At 28.3% G+C, this 22,258-nt stretch overlaps 2 protein-coding genes across 5 annotated transcripts; both read right to left on the bottom strand.

The window, feature by feature from the left end:
- Positions 1-4,514: 4,514 nt before the first annotated feature.
- LOC136091030 (uncharacterized) lies at positions 4,515-4,844 on the bottom strand. The gene has a single exon (XM_065818014.1). The coding sequence runs from the start codon at positions 4,842-4,844 to the stop codon at positions 4,515-4,517; it is 330 nt and encodes a 109-aa protein (XP_065674086.1).
- A 12,510-nt stretch (positions 4,845-17,354) lies between these two features.
- Positions 17,355-22,164, bottom strand: LOC100205873 (N-acyl-phosphatidylethanolamine-hydrolyzing phospholipase D). Of its 4 annotated transcripts, none has more exons than XM_065817683.1 (6): positions 21,924-22,164; positions 20,733-20,966; positions 19,526-19,966; positions 18,383-18,742; positions 18,036-18,239; positions 17,355-17,958 (listed from the first exon to the last, which is right to left on the bottom strand). In XM_065817683.1, exons 2-6 carry the CDS (start codon positions 20,946-20,948, stop codon positions 17,845-17,847), a joined length of 1,335 nt encoding a protein of 444 aa, XP_065673755.1. In that variant the 5' UTR covers positions 20,949-20,966; positions 21,924-22,164; the 3' UTR covers positions 17,355-17,844. The 4 variants fall into 4 exon arrangements, with proteins under 4 accessions (XP_065673755.1, XP_065673756.1, XP_065673757.1 ...); XM_065817684.1 differs by having other exon boundaries at positions 20,733-20,959; positions 21,924-22,148; XM_065817685.1 differs by having other exon boundaries at positions 21,930-22,073.
- Positions 22,165-22,258: the final 94 nt, after the last annotated feature.

The following is a 22,258-nucleotide window of genomic DNA, read 5'->3' on the forward strand; positions in this document are numbered from 1 at the left end:
CCTCTAAAGCAATGCCTCTGGTTATTATTATTATTGCTATTATTAATATTATTGTTATATTAGCTGGTATTACTATTCATATAATAGTAATATGTTATATATTTTGTCAAATTTATAAATATTTGTAGGTCGTCACGTTTTTGTCAGTTAAATAACTGTTTGTTATTGATCTCAATTTTGCTTTTACTTTATAAAGTGAAATAAATGATTGATTGATTAAATATATATATATATATATATATATATATATATATATATATATATATATATATATATATATATATATATATATATATATATATATATATATTAGGGTTATGACTTTTTTTCAACCTCATGCTCCTGAACTGTAGTTTGATGAACTTTTACCTAAAAAGCCCGAAATGAGCTATTATTTGCATACCTTATGAAAAAAGTTCAACATAAAATCGATTTTTCAATGGCGGGGTGTAAAATATATATATATATGTACATATACATATATATATATGTATATTTAAGTATTCAAATTTATTTATTTAGTCCCAAGATAATAAAGAACATTTTATTGTCAGTTGTTTTCGAATGAATATTTCAGATTTCAAGAATTGTATTATAAGGTTCTCACTGCTTTGCAACAATAACAATGGGAAGTATTGTTACTTGCGAATTACTACAGAAGTAAAGAAGCGCCATGTTTCACTAATTTATAAAACTTAAGTTTTATAAATCAGTTAACAATATTAACTTTATTACAAGCACATGGTGAAGGGTATTTAATAAAAAGCACATAGTAAAATCTCTATGCTGCGGCCAAGTTAGCAGCATGAATTTTTGCCTACCACCCTATAATAATTATTTTAAAAAAATATCACTTAAAAAGATAAAGTTTTAAATATATCAATTTTGATATTTCCAATTTGTTTTTGCTTTTCCAATATATGTTTTTTAATTACATCATCATACACTATGATTGCATCATACCACTGTATTATATGTACACAGTCCTGTATTACAGGACTGTAGTAACAAAGCATAGATTGGGTGACCAATAAAGCTTTCTGTATGCTCTAAGACAAAGCCATGTAGAGGTTTCATGAAATTTCTCTGTCAAAATCATACCAAGCATAAAAGAATAAAAGAATTGGAGCACAGTTTTTTACAAAAAATGTCTATACTTTTTTGTGTGTAGCACTTTATATTAAATATTATTTAAAAGTTATTTTCATATGTTTTTCAGATATTGTTATGATTTATTTTTTTTTGTTGTTTATTTTTTTAGGAATATTATTATAATTAAAAAGTTGAATAACATTTTTTGAATGTTTAAAGATTCATTTTAGCTTAAGAAAATTTTTGATTAATTTTTGAATAATTAGTTGTCTATTTCTTAAACTGGAAGAACACAGTATACGGTATACAGTGAAATAACTCATTTTGAAGTTAATATACAGATTCAGTAAAAGAATAAAACATCCACTTTGGTGTAACAATGATCGCGATTTCTTAAAATGAGTCACAATAAAATTACCAGGTTTTAATATTTTGATCCGTTTGCAAAATTCGAAGAAAAGTTATGAGAAAATGTTTAATTCATAAGAGTGAAGAAGGATAAACATAAAGTTTAAAAAAGTGAAAATAAGTGTTAAATAGATACAAACTCTTTGATTTTTTTGTATTATAGCGTGTTTGAATTAAATTTAGAAAATGTATCAGCAACCATTATTTAAAAAATCACCAGCTTCGATTTACCATATAAACAAAATCATTGTCTGTTGGCATCGCAACGTTTAAATTTGATGAGAAAAACAGCAGTAAAGCTATTTAACGGAGGTGGCTAACGGAGAAATTTTAACGCTCCGATAATTCTAAAAGAATTATCGGAACGGTTAATAAACGGAGCCTAAACGGAAGGATTAGAATACCATTTATTTTCCTCCGTTTTATAACCCACGGCTATATTTTTTGCCTTAAAAATTCCCAAAGCTTTTTTTGAAGAAGTACGAAATTTGGTCCAAAACGTCCGCAATTTTTTAATTTTATTGAAAAGTTGCAAAAAATTACCATCTTTAGCATTGAATTAGGGCTGTAAATATAAATTTATATATATATATATATATTTAATTTTTATTAAAGTGTAAATATACATAATGCGTTTTTTTATAAAATCTGCTCTTTAAAAGTTATATTGATATTGAAATTCAGTTTATTTAAAAAACTAGTACAAAAACTAGAAATAATCAGCTGGATAAACTAAATGACGGTTTCCTTAACTATCAATGTTATTACTTATAAAGATAAATTACATTTGGATCTCAAATTCCAGTTTACAACTATAGGTCTAAAATACTGATTAATAGTAGTTTTAAGCAAAATAGACATAAAGGTTTTATAATGAAATACATATATATTTACGACATTAGTCATCAGAAGGTATATGTTGTAAACTGGAATCCTAGATATACACATTATGAACCCATGTGTGAATTTTTATATCATAAGATGCATCGTGGATCAAGTCTATCCACGAGTTTGATAGTAGGTTACTTTATTGGTAAAAAGATGGTTCAGAAACCATTTCGAATTTTTCAATACGTTATGCGGAGAAAATTTATTAACTTGGCGCGTAAAAATAAAATAAACTGTTTTCGTTACATTCGTATCCGAAAATCTCGTAAACCATATGGTAAAGTGACCATATTCCAGCCGCATCTTTACAAAATTGTTTCTACAGACATATAACCGAAAAGGTCTATACAAAAATTATATATTTCTAGAAAGATAAATCTTTCAGCATTTAGGATACAATTACAGCAACTATTATAAATGAAAATTTTTTGAATAACAACAATTACAAAAAGTATATAAACTAGACCAAAATACAGCCACTTTGACCAAATTTCAGCCAGGCGTATGCGGAATGAACCTAAATACAGCCAATGTAAAAAAATAAGCTTTTTACTAATACTTTTATGGGTTGGCATTTAAAATATTTAAAAATTAATTGTATTACTTAATATTGAATCAATAATTTTTTTAATTCTACAAATTTAGCCGCTTGACAGATAAACAATAAGTAAAACAGTTTTAGCAAAATTGGACTTACTTAAAGTTTATTTAGTTTTAAGTTAAAATGAATATGTTCTTAAACATAAGTTAGAAAATAATTGCTTAACTTAATACTAAGCATTCATCAATACATAAACTTGCCTAAGCTTAATAAAGATGCCTAAGCCTTAAAAAAAATGTTTTCAGGAGTTGCACCATCTTGTCCATGGGTAAGAAAAAAAAAAACGTATAAATATTAGTAACAAACTAAAGTAAATTTTTTTTAATGCAAATAAAAACCAAACACAAAACTAGGTTTAAACAAGAACCTATTATGTGTAAATCATTCTAATTAATGTCAATGTAATAATTAATGTCAATGCAATAATCTATACTACTGTTTTAAAAGATTTGCATAGAATATAATATTCACATTAAAAATAAAAAAGAACTCAGTGAGCTCTATAAAAGACTTTTTTAAACACTAAGAACAAAAATTCAAAACAACATAATCAAACAGTTTTTTTATACTTTTATTGGTTCGTTTTTATAGCAACGGTTTTTTTCTAGGATTATATTTTGACAATACCTTAGCTTCCTTTTTTTTTAAGTTTTGTAGTCTTTTCAACTTATGCATTTCTTTTTCAGTTTCATTTTGAGCTATATTTTGCATTTGCTTTAATTGTGACTCATATGCTTCCTTTAGAAGTAAGCACTAAAAACTTGTCTGAATTCTTAGCCTTTTTGCAATTTGTAAAATTGGATCTGAATATGTCAAAATATCACTCCATCTCCTGGATAAGATGAATTTTTAAAAGGGAAATATGGGGCAAAAGATCTAGCTTTTACAAAATCAGAAGCTAAAGGAGTTGAAACTGTGAAATCAATTTCATGCTGATCAATAGGCTGTTCAATTTCAGAGTCAGACATAATCCTATAGCTGTCTTGAAACTTACTAGTAAATGCAGCTTTATTACTTTCTTTTTTTAGTTCTATAGTATTCATACATAGTTCCACTAAAACATCACTGTTATGTTCTGGAATTTCTACTATGGTTATTGGTTCAGCTAAATAGTCATGATCATTTGGTTTAGCAAATCTTTGGTTGGTAATTAGATGTTGTTCTAACTCAATATCTGGTACTTTTGTGCTGTCTGTTGTTTGATTAATCTGCTCAATTGTTGTTGTATTACCAATTGTTTTAATTTGATCAAAGAGATTAGTTACAAACCTGTCTTCAGAATACACATAGTTGGCAAGTAAGCTTCAGCCAGAATAATCGAAGGATTATATGGAAAGAATCCACATGATTTAAAGCCAAATTCAATATTAGCTTTTGTTATACTTTTATTCCAGGCTTTGGTTAAAAGTCCTGTAAAATTGGCCTTGTTTATTATAACCCCAGGGTGATTAGACATCATATCCTGGACTGCTTTATTATATGAAACTTTGAATGGCTTAAATACAGTTCAATCGCAAGGTTGAAGCTAATTGCTTGTATGAGCAGGTAATTCAACAATTTCAATTCGGTTTTGTATAGCCATATCTATTAACTCTATAAAACTGTGGGAATCGTGACCATCCAATATTAAAACTTGTGGATGTTGTGGTCCAATGTTTTTCAAAAATGTAAGCTCAAACCATAGTTTTGCAATCCCTTGTTTAGTCCATCCAGATTCACTTGAACTCAAGTTGGTTGCTTCAGGGGCATTTAGAACTTGAAAACTTTGAAGGGATTTTACTATCTTCCCTTTTGGAATCACATGAGGTGGCAAGGCTCTACCTGCTGTATTCACACAAACAATTAAAGTAATCATTTCTCAATTTTCCACTTGTTCTCATATGTAAATATTTTTTTTTTTTTGCAGCAACAATTTTGTGCACCTTAAAGCTTAGCTACAGCCCTGTCTCATCCATGTTTCATATTACTTCAGGCTGACAGTCTTTAATGACTTCTTTAAGTGCAGTAAAATAATTTGCCACCTTTATCCGATTCATGCATTGATGATGAACTGATGCTGTTGATTCTGGTTGTCGTTACTTTTTTGTTATGTCAATTTATAAGTAGTCATCATTATTTATTAGATGGTTTGTCATTCTTAAAAGAATATCCTATTTTTTAACAAGCTTGCCAGCATATACCATGAATTGTTCTTTTCCAAAACCAATGCCCATTCTAGCTCTGTTGTCTGAAAAATCAAGTAACTTTTTTTCAAGATCAAGTGGCACTAAACTTTTTCTTCCTGCTTTTGCACCAATCCCAACTTTTCCATTTATACTGCTTTGCAAAGTTGCTCGGGGTAGTTTAAAAAATTTAGCAGCAGCTCTAACAGACATTTAAGGTGAACTAATAACACTGTTTATAGCTTCAAATAACACTTCCTCTTTATATTTCACATATTTACCTCGAGTTGGATGACATTGCTTCTTATTATGAATTTTTTTATTATTATTAGCCATTCTAAAAGGAAAAGTTTATATTATAATTTATTAAAATTTTCAATTAAAGATTACTTTTTAATACAATTTCATTTATAAGCAATAATCTACATGAAACAATATGATATCTTTCAATTACTTAGACTTTTGTTTATTTTTAAGTCATCATCCTCATATTTTAAAAATATTATATAAATATTTAACTAAATAAATGCATATACTTAAGATTGATAACTTTTAGGAAATACATGTAACATGAAGTAATTATATTAAAAGAATAAAATATACTAATATAAATATCTTACAACTATGAGTTACTTTTAGACACTCGTGAACCTAGTTTCGGCCATGGCCGGAATAAGGTTTATACCTGGCCGGATTTTGGTCTTTCTACCAGGTGCATTTAATTCAGAAATATAATCTATAGAAATGACTCAACATAATTATAAAGCTAAAATTGCCTTTTTAAGAAATATATTTATAGTTTAAAATAACTAACATTTCGTTAAGTAATAATGCTTACATGATATTTTAAATCTAAAGTAGTACTTTTTTGAGATAAATATTTGTTATGATGCTTCTTCTATTATAAACACCCGCCAACTAAAATAATGTTTTTTTTTTATTGGCTGAGTTCATACCAGTCTCAAAAAAGTCACATTTATAATCTTAAAGCAAAAACCAAGACAGAAATATTAAATTTAAAATGTGGCTGGAATTCGGTTAGTGGCTCGAATTTGGTCACTTTACCCGAGCTAGTGGGAGAAAATCAATCAAAAAAAATCGCCGTGACCGGCCGTTTAGAGTTTTTTCTTAGCAGACGCTCAAATTCTCTGTTAGTTTAACGGAGAGATGTGAATACGGTGGAAATTTAAAATTCCACACAAAAAATCACATTGTTTTACATGATAGTGCTGCCAATATGTTAGCTGATGTTAAAGACAATGGTTTCAAGTCAATGCCTTGTTTTATACATACAATACAGTTATATATGCATGACGCAGTTTTGTCGCAAAAGTTTGTGAAAGATACTTTAGCTTGTTGCGGTCTTCTGGCAACTCATTCAATAACAGCTGCAGCGAAATTAGAAGCGATTCAGGAACAAATTGGTACAAGTAAGCATAGGTTAGTTCAAGATGTTACAACAAGATGGAATAGTTTCTACAATATGATTGAAAGAATGCTTGATCAGAGAGTTCCTCTGGCAATCTATATAGCTGATCATGCTACCCAATCAACATTAAGTTGATTCCAATGAGGTTTATTATATAAAGTTTTTCATATTTTAGAGCCATTCAAAAATTTAACTATTATTTTCAGCAAAAGTGAAGCATATATGTCTGATGTTGTTCCTTTGATGATGGCTCTGAAAGAATTTTTTAACCAAGCATTAGTATCACACCTGCCTGCAACCATTTTTTAGTTTTTCGATTTGACCCTGGCCATTGCATACATCATTGGATTAGTTACAATGAGTAGAGTTAGGGTTGATATGTAATCGAAATCAATAAATTCCTCTTAGAAAAATATTTACGTTTTAGGGGCCGAAAGGGCCCAATTTAGGAGTTTATACCCCAAATTTTGGAAGTAAGTAAAAAAATAACTTGAAAATTATATATATATATGTATATATATATATATATATATATATATATATATATATATATATATATATATATATATATATATATATATATATATATATATATATATATATATATGTATATATGTATAAATATATACATATATATATATATATATATATATATATATATATATATATATATATATATATATATATATATATATATATATATATATATATATATATATATATATATATATATATATATATATATATATAGTTTTGTTAATGAATCTTGGAGTAGACTCAAAGTTTCCAAAAGTAACAGCTCCTTTTCTGAACATTTGAAAAAAGCTGTTATCAGTTTTAACGGAAAAAACCTTGTAAATATTGCAAATGGGAATCTACGTTTTAACTTTACTTAATTATAACTTTTTTATGATAATGTCACAAAAATATGTTTATTAATAAACAGAATCCTAATAATAACGGGTGATGCGGAAGTTATCGGACAAAATAAAAACGTCAATAACTTATTTATAAATAAAAAAACAAACTACTATTATATTTTTTTAAAATAAAGCATTTATCTTTTAATAAAAATATATTATTTTTTATATGAAAAAACACCACCATCTGCAATTGATCTCAATTTTGCTCTGACGCCTTTCATATGCGACTGTAAAAAGTTTAAATCAATATCTTGTAGTTTTAGTTTAATGCGATCAATCAAAACTTGCTCTGTTGAAGCTTGCCAATCTCCCTCGTAAACCTTCTGTGCCAAATGTCCCTAAAAATTTTCAATTGGTCGTGCTTAAGGCACATTTGGGGGATTGGATTCTTTATCAACGTAATTGACATATTGGTCCATCCAATTTAGAGAATCTTTTGAATAATGAGAACTTGCTAAATCTGGCCAAAATAAATAGTTAAAGTCTCCATGATACTTGTGAATAAATGAAAGAAGTCGTTTTTCTAAACATTCATTAATATAGATTGATGAATTGATCGCTACAGCCTTGGAAGTGCGAAACAATGGCTCGGATATACCACGGTCAGATATGGTTATCCACATTAATAATTTTTTTGGAAATTTCTCTTTTCCAACACTTTCTGGGCATGTCTTTTTGTTGTTTGTGTAGTATCCAGAATTTCCAGGCATGTTGTCCCCTGCAAAATAAAAGTATTTTTCGTCATCGATGACTAGAAGCGATTTTATGTTATAGAGTTGGTTAACTAGTTTCCTGCAACTTTTCTTTGCCTTTTTTTGTTGTTCTATAGTGTATTTTGGAGTCTTTTCACGTTTTCTTTATTTAATATTCATTTTTTTTAACTGACGACCAATTGTCGATTGATTTACACCGAATTTAATACCTATTTTTCTCTGACTGACTTCTTTCGATTGTTGACAAGTCTCGTTAATTCGGCTTTCTTTTCTCTAGTCCAGGATGTCGGACGACCAGGGTGCTTTCTATCAGAAAACGATTAAACAGTTTCAAGTCTTTTTAGGTTATCATATATTGTACTTCGAGCAAATCCTTCCTTTTCAAAATGATTTACGATTTTTTTTATTTTTTATATTAGGTTTATTTACAAAAAACATTTTTAGTCGCTTTCGAAAAGATTCTCGTTCAGCTGCATTTAACCTCATTTTAAATAATTGTGTTTCTAATAATAAAGTTTATATTTTATAGAACGTTTATGCCTACGCATAAAACCACAAAAACTAATTATTATGCTCAAATAATGAAATTAGGATTTGTCCGATAACTTCCGCATCACCCGTTATAAAACATTATTTAATGTCAATGGTTTATATATATATAATATAGTTGTATTTTACAAATGACATATTCATGACAGTCATATCCAAACGATATATTCTATTCATGACTTATTTTCACAAATTAAATGACTATAACTTTTAAATAATTGGTAAATTTGTTAAATAAATTTATTTAAAAAAAAAAATAAAAAAAATTTATGAATTTGGGAAAATATTCCTAAATTGGGCTCTTTTGGCCCCTAAAACAAAAATATTTTGCTTAAAGGAATTTTATGATTTCGGTGACATATCAAACCTAAATCTACTCATTGTAACAAATCCAACGATGTATGACAATGTCCAGGGTCAAATCGCAAAACTAGAAAGTGGTTGCAGGCAAGTGTGGTTGTGGTACGTGAGGCTTTTTTAAGTATAATTACTTTAGTTGAGCAACTAAATGAGTCGATAGACAAAAGGCTGAAGGTAGACAAAAGGCTGAGTACATTTTTACATAATAAGTATTTATGTCTTTCACCTTTTTGTGACACTAGATATAAATTAACATATCATAAGGAAAATAAGAATAAAATAAAAAAATTGGATAAATGAGCAGATACAAGAAATGCAACAACATAGTTCAGAACTTGAATCCTCTGATTCTGATTGTGAAGAAACCACAGATAGTAAAACAAATGAAGAAATTGTAAAACCAGCTTATCCAAAATTGAAAGAATGTTTCCTGCTAGTTTCCAAACTGGAAACTAGGGATGATTTCAATTTTGTAAATACTGAAAATAGCAAAAGATCGAAAAGATCAAACTCCATTATACATATGATAAACAAGGAAATTGATAAGTATTTAAAACTACCTCTTGTCATGGAAATAGAAAGTCCATTTTTATAGTGGAAAAGTTGTGGAAATTCATTAAAAAAATTTTAAAAAATAGCCCTAAAGTTTCTTTCAGTACCTTTTTGTAGAAAGTGAAAGGCTTTTTAGCACATATGACAATTTATATGAACCTAATAGAAAAAGATTATCACCAGAAAGTGGCGGAAAATTAATGTTTTTTATAAACTTTATACATTATAACATGAGAACAACAAGTGATAATTGAATTTCCATAATGTTTTTGATATTTTATTTCTTTACTAAACGGTTATTTATGTAAAAGAATAAAATTATTGATTTGTTTATTTTTATTTAAACAACAATTAACAAATCAATAATTTTAGTTCTTCAAATAATCAAATAATCGTTTAGAAAAGAAATAAATAATCAAAAACGTAAGTGAAATTCAAATATTACTTGTTGAATTGTTATTTTAAAATCATATTATGTAATAGAAATAGAAACATATACAAACATATACACAATTATATATCGTAAGCATAAATGTAAAAGCTGTAGAGATATTTGTTTTACCAATTTTTCAAAAATTGTTCAATTTTTAAATTTTATTTGACATTTTAAATTTATGTATACCTAAAATTTAACTCATTTTATTATTAAATTTTATATCATCTTTTAACTTATTTTACCGCTGCTACCAGATACCAGAGTTAAATTTGAAATCTAATGTAAGAAAACATACAATGTTTTCCAAAATTTTTATTCATGTTCGGATAACTTTTGCCGAGTTTCGGCGCATCCCTAGTTCAGTATATATGAACTAGGGATGCGCCGAACGTTGGTTCGGTCGAACCTTGGTAAAAGTTTATCCTAAAACTTGTTTTCTTTGCCGGTGAAAAATCAAAAATTGTTTTCTCTAGATATGGATACTATCTATATTTAAAATACCGGCAAAAAAAGCATGTTTATTTCGTTTGCTCATTTCTGAATATTTAATCCTATAGCAATTTAGAAATCTAACTTAATTTCAACATGGTGGATATATAAAGAGGAGATGAAAATAGACATACCGCTTTTATTTAAAACTTCTATACACAAAATTTCAATATGCTTGTTTGATTTGGTGATTTTATTTTCTGTTTTGAATTCAAATTTGTTAAGAATTTGTAATGCAATACCGCCTCCCTCGCTTTCCAGTCGAGGCTTTCTTACATTATTATAAGAAGATAAGCTATGTGGAAAATTTTTTCAAATAGGAAAATTTGCATCTTCCCAAGTTCCTGAAAAACATATTACGTCAAAAATATAAATTAATGAATAATAAAAAAGTTTAAATGATTCAAAATTTTTGCTCATAGATTATATACTCAAAAGGCTTAAATCTGTCTGATGTGGCAGAATAGTGTCGCAAAATTACCGCATTTTTTATAGTCGTAAACTTGATTGTCGAAAATGTAAGGAATAGTGTCGCAAATTATCGCATTATTGATTGTCGAATAACAGAATAAGGAATAATATCGCAAATGAATTTAATGAATAGTGTCGTAAACAAAAAAATAGAATAGTGTCGCAAATAACAAAATCGGAATAGTGTCGAAAACAAAAAAAAGGAGCAGAATCACAAATGAATTTTATGTCGAAAATAGAAAAAGGAATTATGTCCTAAAGGAGTTCAATGAATAGTAACAAGAAAAAAAAAGAAAAAAAAAACTATAAATGTGTGTTTAGATAACATGTCTGATGTCATACTGAAATAGCCTGCTGCTGGGGGCTTCAGTACATACAGGGCCGTCTTAAGGAATTCGGCGCCCATGGGCTACTAAAAATAATGCGTCCCTCTTCCTAAAAAAATACATAGAATGGCAAATAGGAGCGGAGCCTCCGGAAAAGTTATACAAAAGTGTCCTCTTGTTGTTGTGTTTGATCCTCTTCTTTTTCTTTCACATTTGATTGCTGGGCATTATCGTCATACTGTTGTTGATTTTTTCTTTTCTTTCTTTGTGTTGCTCACCCTGTGTAATATCCATAGAAAGTGTTTCGCCTTTTATAAAGAAACTTGTTAATGTAGGCATTTTTTCCAGGAAAGCTTTTTGCCTCGCTACTTTCTCTTCTTTTAATTTACGGTTGACGGAACCAGATAACTTTTTACGTTTATGTTCCATGGTTAGTCTTCCTACATAATAGAATAAAAAATTGTTTTTATAATTAACGCTACGAAGTAAAGGTTGCTTTACCAGTTATTATACATATTAAAAATGCAATGAACTATTAAAACATTACACCTAAATTAAATTTGTAATTTAAATGTGTGATTTAAGTAATTAATTTATATGAAATATATTGAATCACTAGATTTAATTTAAAGTTCATAATTTTAATAAAAGAACAAATATTTTTCAAATGGGCAGTTTATTATTATATATTAACCCTTTAACCGTTAATATATATCAAGACAAAACTTTCGAAAAACGGCGTTGACGTATATATACGCAAACATTTGTTTAAAGCAATGTGACACTTACATTACCAAACGATAAGACGTGAAACCAATCAGTAATTCTAGAACATTCATCTACGGAGATTTTAAGTGCATAATGATTACTTTGCTAAGAGTGTAACTGATTTAGCTCAAATTTTAGTAAACACTGATTTAAAAAATTAGTTGTAAAAAAAAAATACTAGCGATGCTAAACTGTAATCAAATGAAGATATTGTTGATTATATGTTTAAAAGTGCAAAATATTAGATTTTAATTATAGTGACTCAGATAATCTGATAAATGGTAAATGATAAATGGTACAGATATCTCCTTTGAAATGCATAATTATAATGTTATAAAAATATAAGTTGCTGAAACTGATCAAATTCGTGATACCCGTTCGTGTACCCAGCTTATTTTGGTTGCTGTTCCAACTAGTGTATAATAGTTCAAAAAAAAAAAACTAAATGAATTTTGTTAATTCTGTGTCAAATGAGATGATGAACTATGTGTTTTCTCTTACTCTTATAATTATCACACCGTATTAAGATGATTTTTAGCAGTATTAAGGTTTATATAGTTTTATCAAAGTTTAAGACATCCTAAATTATTGTAATATCGTTTGTCAGCACATTTGGAAGAAATAAAAATCAGTTAAATATTTTAAGAAAGGGTTTTAAATAAAAAAAAATTGAAAACTAATAAAATGAAAAATTAATTTTTATAAAACTAGTAAATAAATGACTAATAACTAAATAACTAATAAGAACAAAAAAATATAGTTATCGCAAATAAAAACTGCTGCCCCCATAAGGCTTTCGCCCTAGGGTTACAGCCTATTTAGCCCTGTGGTTAGGGCGGCCCTGAGTAGATACATCAAATATCTTATAGCATGCTATTGCAAAGGAGTGCCGCTAGATCGACTGAGGGTTTGGGGTTTGGTAGCAATCTTTTCTTTCATTATTCTTTGTTTTTTCCTTTTTTTTCAGTAAAAACCGTATGCTATAAAGATAAGCAAAACTAGTTAGCCATTGCTGAAATTAACTATTTGCGACACTATTCCTTTTTTTTGTTTTTGACACTATTCATTAAATTCATTTGCGACAATACTTCTTATTTTTTGCGACATTACGCCTTTTCAATATATTCGACACTATTTTGAAATTCATTATTCGACATTTTTTTTACTTTCAGAAATTATGTATGTTTTTTTTCTTAAGTTTACGCGCCCTAGATAAAATAGCTTCTTTATCATGACAATTTAAAATCTTGTAGACTATAGTTCAATGATTATTTAATAATTTCCCGATCCGATGGGCTCTTTCTATGGCAATCAGTTCTACAATTTCTAGATCTTTCTTTAGAAGATTGATTCCTTTTTTTAGAACTTCTTCAAAAGTTTCGTCTTTTCCCTCAGCAATACCGACTATTCGTAGGTTGTTCCTCCTGTTACGATCTTCCTAGTCACCCGTTTTTTATTTGTTTTTAGTAGATTCGTTAACCAGCTTTCCTTAAAATGATTTCATTTCAACTAAAAATTCATTTATTCACAAATTTTTGTATTTAAGCTGATCTCTAACAAAAGTAAGACGTTTGATTTCTTTCGCTAATATTACAACTTTTTCACAAACTCAATACAAAAACTTTCTTTAAACAGTGTCTCCATGTGATGGCAACATTTCTCATAGCATTCCCATTGTGATAAACTTTTTGTTAATCCTTTAGAAAATTTAGTAAAAAATTCAAAATTGTTAAGGGGTATACTCCCCCATTTTTAAATATTGACAATAAATAACAACTTTTGACATAAAATGATTAAACATAGCATAAGTGTAGAAAGTTAAAAAAAAATTAAAAAAATTGGTCAACGGTTGCTGTAGTAACCGTTAAAAACCCCCAAAAATAAGCAAAAAATAAGATTTGCGCTGGCCAAGTTTTAGCAAAAACTAATAAAAAAAAAGGCTGAATGAAACTTTGGAAACACAATTAGAATAGGTTTATGAGTGATTTAAACAGAACAGATTTTTTAAAAAAAGGTTCTGGGCCTGAAGACTTGTGCTCTAAAGTTGACAATAAAAAAAAGTACATTTTTTGAAAAATTAAATTAGCCATACTGTTTTATTCATAAGTATTTAAAAATTCTGTTCCGTTTAATACACAGCTTTTATAAAAAGGAAAATTTGTTAAAAATTTCAGATAAAACGCTCAAGCGGTTCTCTTGGAATTTTGGCCGGCATATTGAAAAACCTCAAACTGAGATAACGCATAAAAACTGAAAATAAAAGAATAAAGATCAACAAATATAAGTAACATTATATATTGGACTATATTTAATATTAAAAACCTCTAGCTTCATATGTTTTACTTTCTTTTTCAGAAGTTTTGTCACTTTTCTTCAGTTGTTTAGCCCTTAACTTTTGACGATGCAACTTGTTATCGGGTTTTAGTTTATAGATCGACCATTTAATGCGTGTTTTATTTATGTCGTTAGAACCGTTTAGTGTATAAAAACCTGGAACCATGTTCAGTTTTTCATATGTTAGGATTGAAGACTTCATCCCAATGTTAAAATTGGAAACAGCATCATAAACACCAAACTTCAGCAAAGTCAGCGAGACATATTTTGTTTTTGGTATGTGATCCCAAATTTTCCCATGGAAAGACTCATTTGCATTTTGCGTTTTATCATGCAGACATGTTTTAAGCTCATCTTCTTTTGTGAGCTCTTCAAACACAGGTCTGATCTTGTATACAACCTCTAAAGGTAGACCAGGTCCTGGCTTGTAGGTGTTAGTGCTATTTGCTTTGTCTCTGGTAAATTTACACCAGCTACTTACACCTGTTGGACAATGTGGATAGTGCCAATTATTTTCTTTTGATGATGCAACGTGAAAAAGGGTAGCAAGCGCTGCTGATTTCATGGCATCTAAATTCCCAGTATTCTGTCTAATTGCCACACCAAAGAAGTTTTGCAGTCGATCAATTGTTGCATCTGTCAATCTACCACTATCGCCCAGTCCCCTAACTTTTTTTTTCAATTTCCGGAGTCTGGTTCCAACACGATTCTGATAGTGTCCAACACATTCTAATTTATTTACTTTAATATTAAGATAAACATCCTTGACACTATTGTAACTTTTGCTATCTCCATCGCCTAAAAAATTAATGTACTGCAACTTATGTTTTTTAATTGATCGCTGGAAAATACGACTGGCTCCTTCACACTCCATTCCACCTGCAGAACCAACAAAATTCATTTTACAAATGTGGGAATTTCTCCACTCAGCATAAGCAGTAGGATCTTTTTTAGAAAGTTTTTGATTTAAGGAGCACCCTCTGCATATTCGACTCATCGCCTCAACATCTAAAACTTTTCCACTGTCTATTGAAAGTGCTGCAAATACACCATTCAATGATGAAAATCCCCTAAGCTGCCATGTGCCATCACATGATACACCAATATCAAAAATCTCATTAATGTCTTAACACTGTAATCTTATATCAGATACAGCATCAGTCATTGTTTCCTGTGCAACTTTCTCAGTAATATTAGTAATTTTTAAAACAAGTTTGTCATAGTTTTTTGGCGTCATTGGTTTTGGTATGTTCATGAGGATTGTAAACCGTTCAATTCCGGAATGTCCTAATCCAAGAGTCCTCATTGTATATACTGTTCGATTGTTTATATCAAAGTTTCCTTTTTTATTAATCAACTTAGAAGTGTAAAAATCATTTTGATATTTACACTTTAAACAAATAATAGAAAGTTTACATGCAAGTCCTTGCTTTTTGCTTTTGTTTTCAATGATTGCTAAAGTCGTTTGGAAACAAGTTGGACAGCTCAAAACGCTAATAACATCAGACAAAATCGAAAATCAATAATTCTATATCCTGTCAGAACTTTGTTTTTAGTATTGGTATACTTTTTTGATGTTGAGTTAATGACTGCCTCAACTTTGCGAAGAGAAGAGCTTGGCGTATCGAAGATGTCAGTTTGACTATTTACAGGTAACTCGATATTTACACTTAAAGATGGAATATTTACATTATTTACACTCACACTGCTACGTAAAACTTTTCTATTAAAAATCTTCTTTCTTTTGCCTGCTCGCTTAGTTCTTACTTTAATTCGATCAGCTTTAACCATGTTTGAAAACTAAAAAGTATACAATTTCTGGCAAGAAAATGCGACAAAAAATGAGCTACTAATCAACAAAAACGAACTTAGTCTTGATATACCAAAAATAAATTGTTAACAAGTCTAACAAGAAGTCAAAAATGCTTTTAACTTCTGAAATCAATACGTTGTTTGTACCAAATTTTCTCTAATTTGTACCTAACTCTCCAAAACAAAAAGTTTTGGTATTTATAGATATTTTTAGGTAAAACCATTATGTTTTCTGAAAACCCCATATAATTAATTATCTAATTCGGTTTTTTTTTAATTTATGGGGGAGTATACCCCTTAATCCATTATAAAGTTTAGTAAAAAATTCTTTACGTGGTAAAAAAACAAGAAAAAAACGCGTCTTCTCTTGCTGAAATGAAATGCTGAAAGTAGAGATTGTCTAAAACTTCGATATAGTTGTGATTACTTCTTTATAGTTTGAACAGTTGTTAAAAACTTGTCCAGTCGACTTTTAAGAGAGAAATCCACTTCGATTACAGCTTTCAAAAGTTACAAACTACATTTTAAAATTTTCTTTTTTAACGTTAAGGCGCCATTTTAACTGGCCACTAAAATGATTATACTATTAAGACCGCATTTTTAAACAATTTTTGGCTTAGTTTTCCTTCCAGCTAGTCTCTTATACCTCCTTGGTTTATTCTGTAAAAATTATTATTTTATTTTAATTAATTTTATTTACTTTGTTTTACTATATTTACTAATTCAAAAAATCTAAAATGTTTAATTCTTAAAAAATAACTTCGTTTTTTATATATATCATTATAGTTTTTTATATATATCATATATTATATATATCATTATATATATCATTATATATATATATATATTATTATAGATTCGTTTTTTATATATATCAACGAAAAAAGGCAATTAACTTACATTAAAAAGAAAAAATTTAGCGGGGAGGTACCATCCTAAAAGATATGTTTTAAGATATCTTTAATAGGTTAAAATTTAATTTACTTTTTATTCTCATTTCTATTTTTATACATATAATAACAAAACTAAAACTACTTCATACCAAAGATATTCAGTATATTACATGTTGAAAAGAGAGACAGAACAAAGAACATATATATTCTTCAAAGACTACTTTACAAATGTATTGCTAAAATAAACAAAACAAAATAACTAAAAATTTAAACCGCCTAAGTGATGCGTTAGTGGTTCTAAAATTTACAAATAGGAGAGTTTAATGAAAATAAACTAAATGGAAATTCGTACAAAAATAATTTATAAATGACTAATATAAAAGCAAAAACGTCATACTAAATGTACAATATAAAACGCAAATAACTGCCGAATAAATTATTGATAAAACAAGAAAATACCAAGAAACTTAAATAAACTTGAACGATAAAAAATTTTTGTAACAAAAAATTATTAATTAAATGCTGTTTTCTCTATTTGGTTATCTTTCTAATATACAAAAACGATAAATTTCTAATAACTTGTGCTGCTATTATTTCCAATCATCAGATTCAATAATATTTATCGTCAGGTCAGAAAATTAATGGTCATGATGATCTTCATGTTCTTTGTGTTCTTTTTGATGCTCACTTTGAGTTTCCTCAATGAAGTTATCAACTAACTCCTGAAGTAATTCTGATTCACTTTTATCATCCTAAATAATTAATATAAAATATAAATTTACAAAATCTAAAAAGAAAAAAGAATGAAGTAAACAACCTAATTTTATACATTTTTATCTTCAGTAACATTCTTTTTTACAAACATATCACTTGAGCATGCAATTGCTACAGGAGGTACAAAATCACTTTCTTTTTCTGCTTCTTTTATTTCAATGAGTCTGGATTCGCCATGTTTAAGAAGGAAAAACTGCATTTCTGACAAGCCAGATTTTTTTAATTCTTCATTTAATCGCTGAGGTGGTTCTAAGTAATGCTAAAATTCAAATAATTGAAATAACATTTTTATTTTTTGCAATTATTTACCAATAATTGTTATTGGTTAATAAGCAAATTATTACATTAATATTAATGATTAATTAAAAAAAAAAAAAATTGACATAGAAAAATAAAGTTTACCTCATTACTAAGTGCAAATGTGCCCCAAGATAACGCTAAAGAACACATAGCTAAGATATCTTTATGAATTTGTACTGCCTGTTCAGGAGTAACATTACCGTAACCATTTCTAGATTTTGGATCATAACCACCAATTGGTAGTGCAGCCATGTGAAATGGTCCGTATTTTCTTCCAATAGATTGAAAAACTTTAGCATACCCAGTTGACCCTGAGATAAAGATTTTATAGCGAGGACTGCGAATAACCCAACTGCACCACAACACTGCATTATCATCATCAAAAGCACGATTGTGATAACTCTGTGATGGCGTACATGCAATGTTAAATACTGTAGTTTTCGTTTCTTCTTCATTGTTAATCTTTAAAAACAACAAATAATATTTTAAAATCAATTTAATTATTGCAACTCACAAAACTTTATACAATTAAGTATCAATAAATATAGTTTGTACCTATTATTAATGCACTTTACATTTTGTTATACTATATATTAGGAATGTACTAGAATTCCGGCCGGATTTTGCTTCTGGCTGGAATTAAAAAATTTCTTTTACTTTTTTTTATGACATGCTATAAACAGAAGCGAATTGATCTAAAAGACACAAATTCCAGCCAGAATTTCAGTACATGCCTACTTTATATCATGTTTGTTATACTTTATATTGTACTATCAGTATTTTTCTATTTGTTCTGTAATTTGCATTATTTTATTATGTTTTTTAAAACCTTTCACTATTTTAAATTCTTTTTTTCTTTTATATTATCTGCTATGCTTCAAAACTTATGTTTGCTTATTTTCTCGACTTAAAATGCTAAAATTTAACAAAATTTAACAAAAGCAATAAATTTTTGTTGTGTTAAAATAAAGAAAAAACATTATTTAAAAGTAAAATGTATAAAATAAAATGTAAAAAACTTGTAAGAAGCAAGATTAAAAAGAAGAATTAAGTTATGCATGAAATGTCACTAATGACATCATACTGGAATGCCAGGTGCAGGATCTTTGGTCCATACATCAATTGAGGGTTTGGGCAGAAAATTTATTACACTAAAATTAACTTGTATGGATTTGAAAATTTGTAAAATTATCAGGAATAAATTAGGTAAACATAGTTAGTAAAAATATAAATTAAAATGCTTACATTAGTATGGTCAATAAATTCAATCTCATCTTCTTTCCACCAATCCATTTCTACAACATTGACACAACCAGCCTTTGTCATCCAATCACACACACCCATAGGCACATACCATAAAAGCATCTCACCAAAGCGATCATTGAGTTGCCTAACTGATGATAAGTCCAAGTAATCAAAATGGGTGTTTGTAATAAATACACAGTCGATGCGTGGCAGTTGTTCCACAGTATAAACAGGTTGTCGGTATCTTTTATTATCACCAGGGTGATAATACTTGATTCCCCTTGCATTAAAATTTGGATTAACTAAAAGGTTTGCACTATCTAATTGAAACAGGACACTGGCATGACCTAACCATGTAACCCGAATACCATTTTCTGGTGGATTTTCAATACGCTGTGGGTCAGCCTTCATTAGTTGCATTAAGGGTTCCTCATTCAATTTCTAAACAAAAAAGGATATTGGAAAAAGTTACAAAAAAGAGATAATCAAAGTGAAAAATTTAGGAAAAAAAAATTTTAGTAGAAAATTTATTGTTTATTTTATAACTTCAATGGTTAAAATTTTTTTAGTAACAGTTTTGAAAACAAAACAAGTAAAAAAAAAAATTATATAGTAAACAACCAGGGCCCCAGCCCCGACTAAACATAATACTTTTTGCAAATCCGCCCCCGGCCCTGGCAAAATTATAAGATTTAGCAAAGGTTGATAGCCAGGGCTAGAAATAAATTTAGAATTCTTTATATATTATAATTTTATACTTACATTTACTGTTTATTAAATTCTGGCATATATTTATGCAAGTATTTACTAGATAGGGACAGATGCAGTAAAAGGATGCAACTTGTTGAATAAGAAGCCATGCAAGAATGAGTTTTAATTTATTGTAATAGAAATAATAGCTCGTTTGAGCATTGACCATGATTAGGGAAACAGCATAAAAGAGGAAGGCCTGCTGCTGCTGATGATGACAATAATGATGACGATTATGATGATGGTGATCATAATGATGATTATATTGATCATAATGATGTTTATAAATGCATATATATACAAAATCAAACATAAATTTTGAAAAAAAAAGTACTTTAGTATGTATAAATGTTTACGCAGCCTCGGTCACAAACCCTGCCCCAGCTATACTTTATCAAACCCGGCCCAGGTCAAATATCAACCCCGGTCATTTACTATTATATTACTGTATACATACTTCTTCTCCTGGTACTCCACTGCTATCAGGTGAAAAAAATGATTTGAAATTAGTCCAGCCATCAGGTGGTACTTCTTCTGTTTGCCAAGGTAGTAAGTATTTTCCATCTTTCATTTCAGCTCGTGGATACTCATCCTTATCTCGTTTACTTACAACTTTGACAGTTTTTTTAGTGACAGTTATAGATTTGGTTTTATGTTCTGCATTGGTAGCCATATTTAATAAAGCTGTTTTCTAAAACACAAAAAATAGTTTTTTCACTAACGAAATAGTGATTCTCATAAATAAAACAATGAATTATTTCAATTGTGAGTTGTCTAAAAACATCATATATATATATATATATATATATATATATATATATATATATATATATATATATATATTTATATATGGTTTATACTGTCTTTATATGAATATGTATGTATAGGGCTATTACGGTTTTTATGTAGAGGAGTGCAATAGGAAATCTAATATTTCAGAAAGATTCTTATATACTATTAAAAATTTTTGATTTTTCTAAAATTAAACTGTTCAAATATTCTTTTATAAACAGATCAGACAACATAACTATAAAAACAATATTAAAAACCCTTATTGAAACTAGTAAAGATAAAATAATTATCTGCTAAAATGTCAACTAAACAAAATGTCTACTGCATAAACTTGCTTTATTTCTAAAATTTAATATAGCTTCATACATTTTACTTTTCAAAGCATAAATTTTTTATTTTGCTGCATGTTCAAAAGAAGGAACACAAAAACTAAAAGCAAATTTCAAAAGAAGCCAAGTAGTAGGCAAACAAATCTTATCTCACTTATTCGTTAACTGATTGATAATTTATAAATAATGCATAACAAATGAAAACTTATAATAAAGTTTATTTAATAAATAACACGAATTCTGAATTTTGAATTAAAAAGTCATTGAGAATGTATTTTTATAAAATTTCTCACCTCACAGAATCTATATATCTCAATGAATTTAAATACTAGACTAAATTATCTATGATAGATAATTTAGTATGTATGATTTTCTAATAAAAATGAAAATTTTAGGCGCATGAACCTTTAGACAGTTGCTTGTTTTCTGTCAATTAATACATGGTTTGAACAAAACAAGCCAAAAAACAATTTTATAATATAAAACACACTTCGTCGCGATATATATACAGATAAATAATAACTTACGAATACCGAAAGCTCAACCGTTTACTCTGCTTCGCACCGAAAGCCAGAAGTCAAGAACAGCCACTCCCGTTCTGCAATATGCTGTTTTATCCAGGCGTAAACAAATTAAATCCCTAATACAAAGGTCTCCTTTAGCGCCAACAGAGGATTATCGATAATTCTTTTGAACTGTGGTTAGACATACGTCATTATTTTTAAAAACAATTTAAAATTTCTCTTTATTGGCTTATTGACCACGAGTCATCACTATAAAAAATACATAATTATAATATTTAACAAATCTTACAGGTTCAAAAAGCGTGTAATTAAAAAGAAAATATTAGCTTTAACTTAAA

The sequence above is a fragment of the Hydra vulgaris genome, chromosome 14 (genome assembly GCF_038396675.1).
Source record: "Hydra vulgaris chromosome 14, alternate assembly HydraT2T_AEP".
NCBI classification, from domain to species: domain Eukaryota; kingdom Metazoa; phylum Cnidaria; class Hydrozoa; order Anthoathecata; family Hydridae; genus Hydra; species Hydra vulgaris.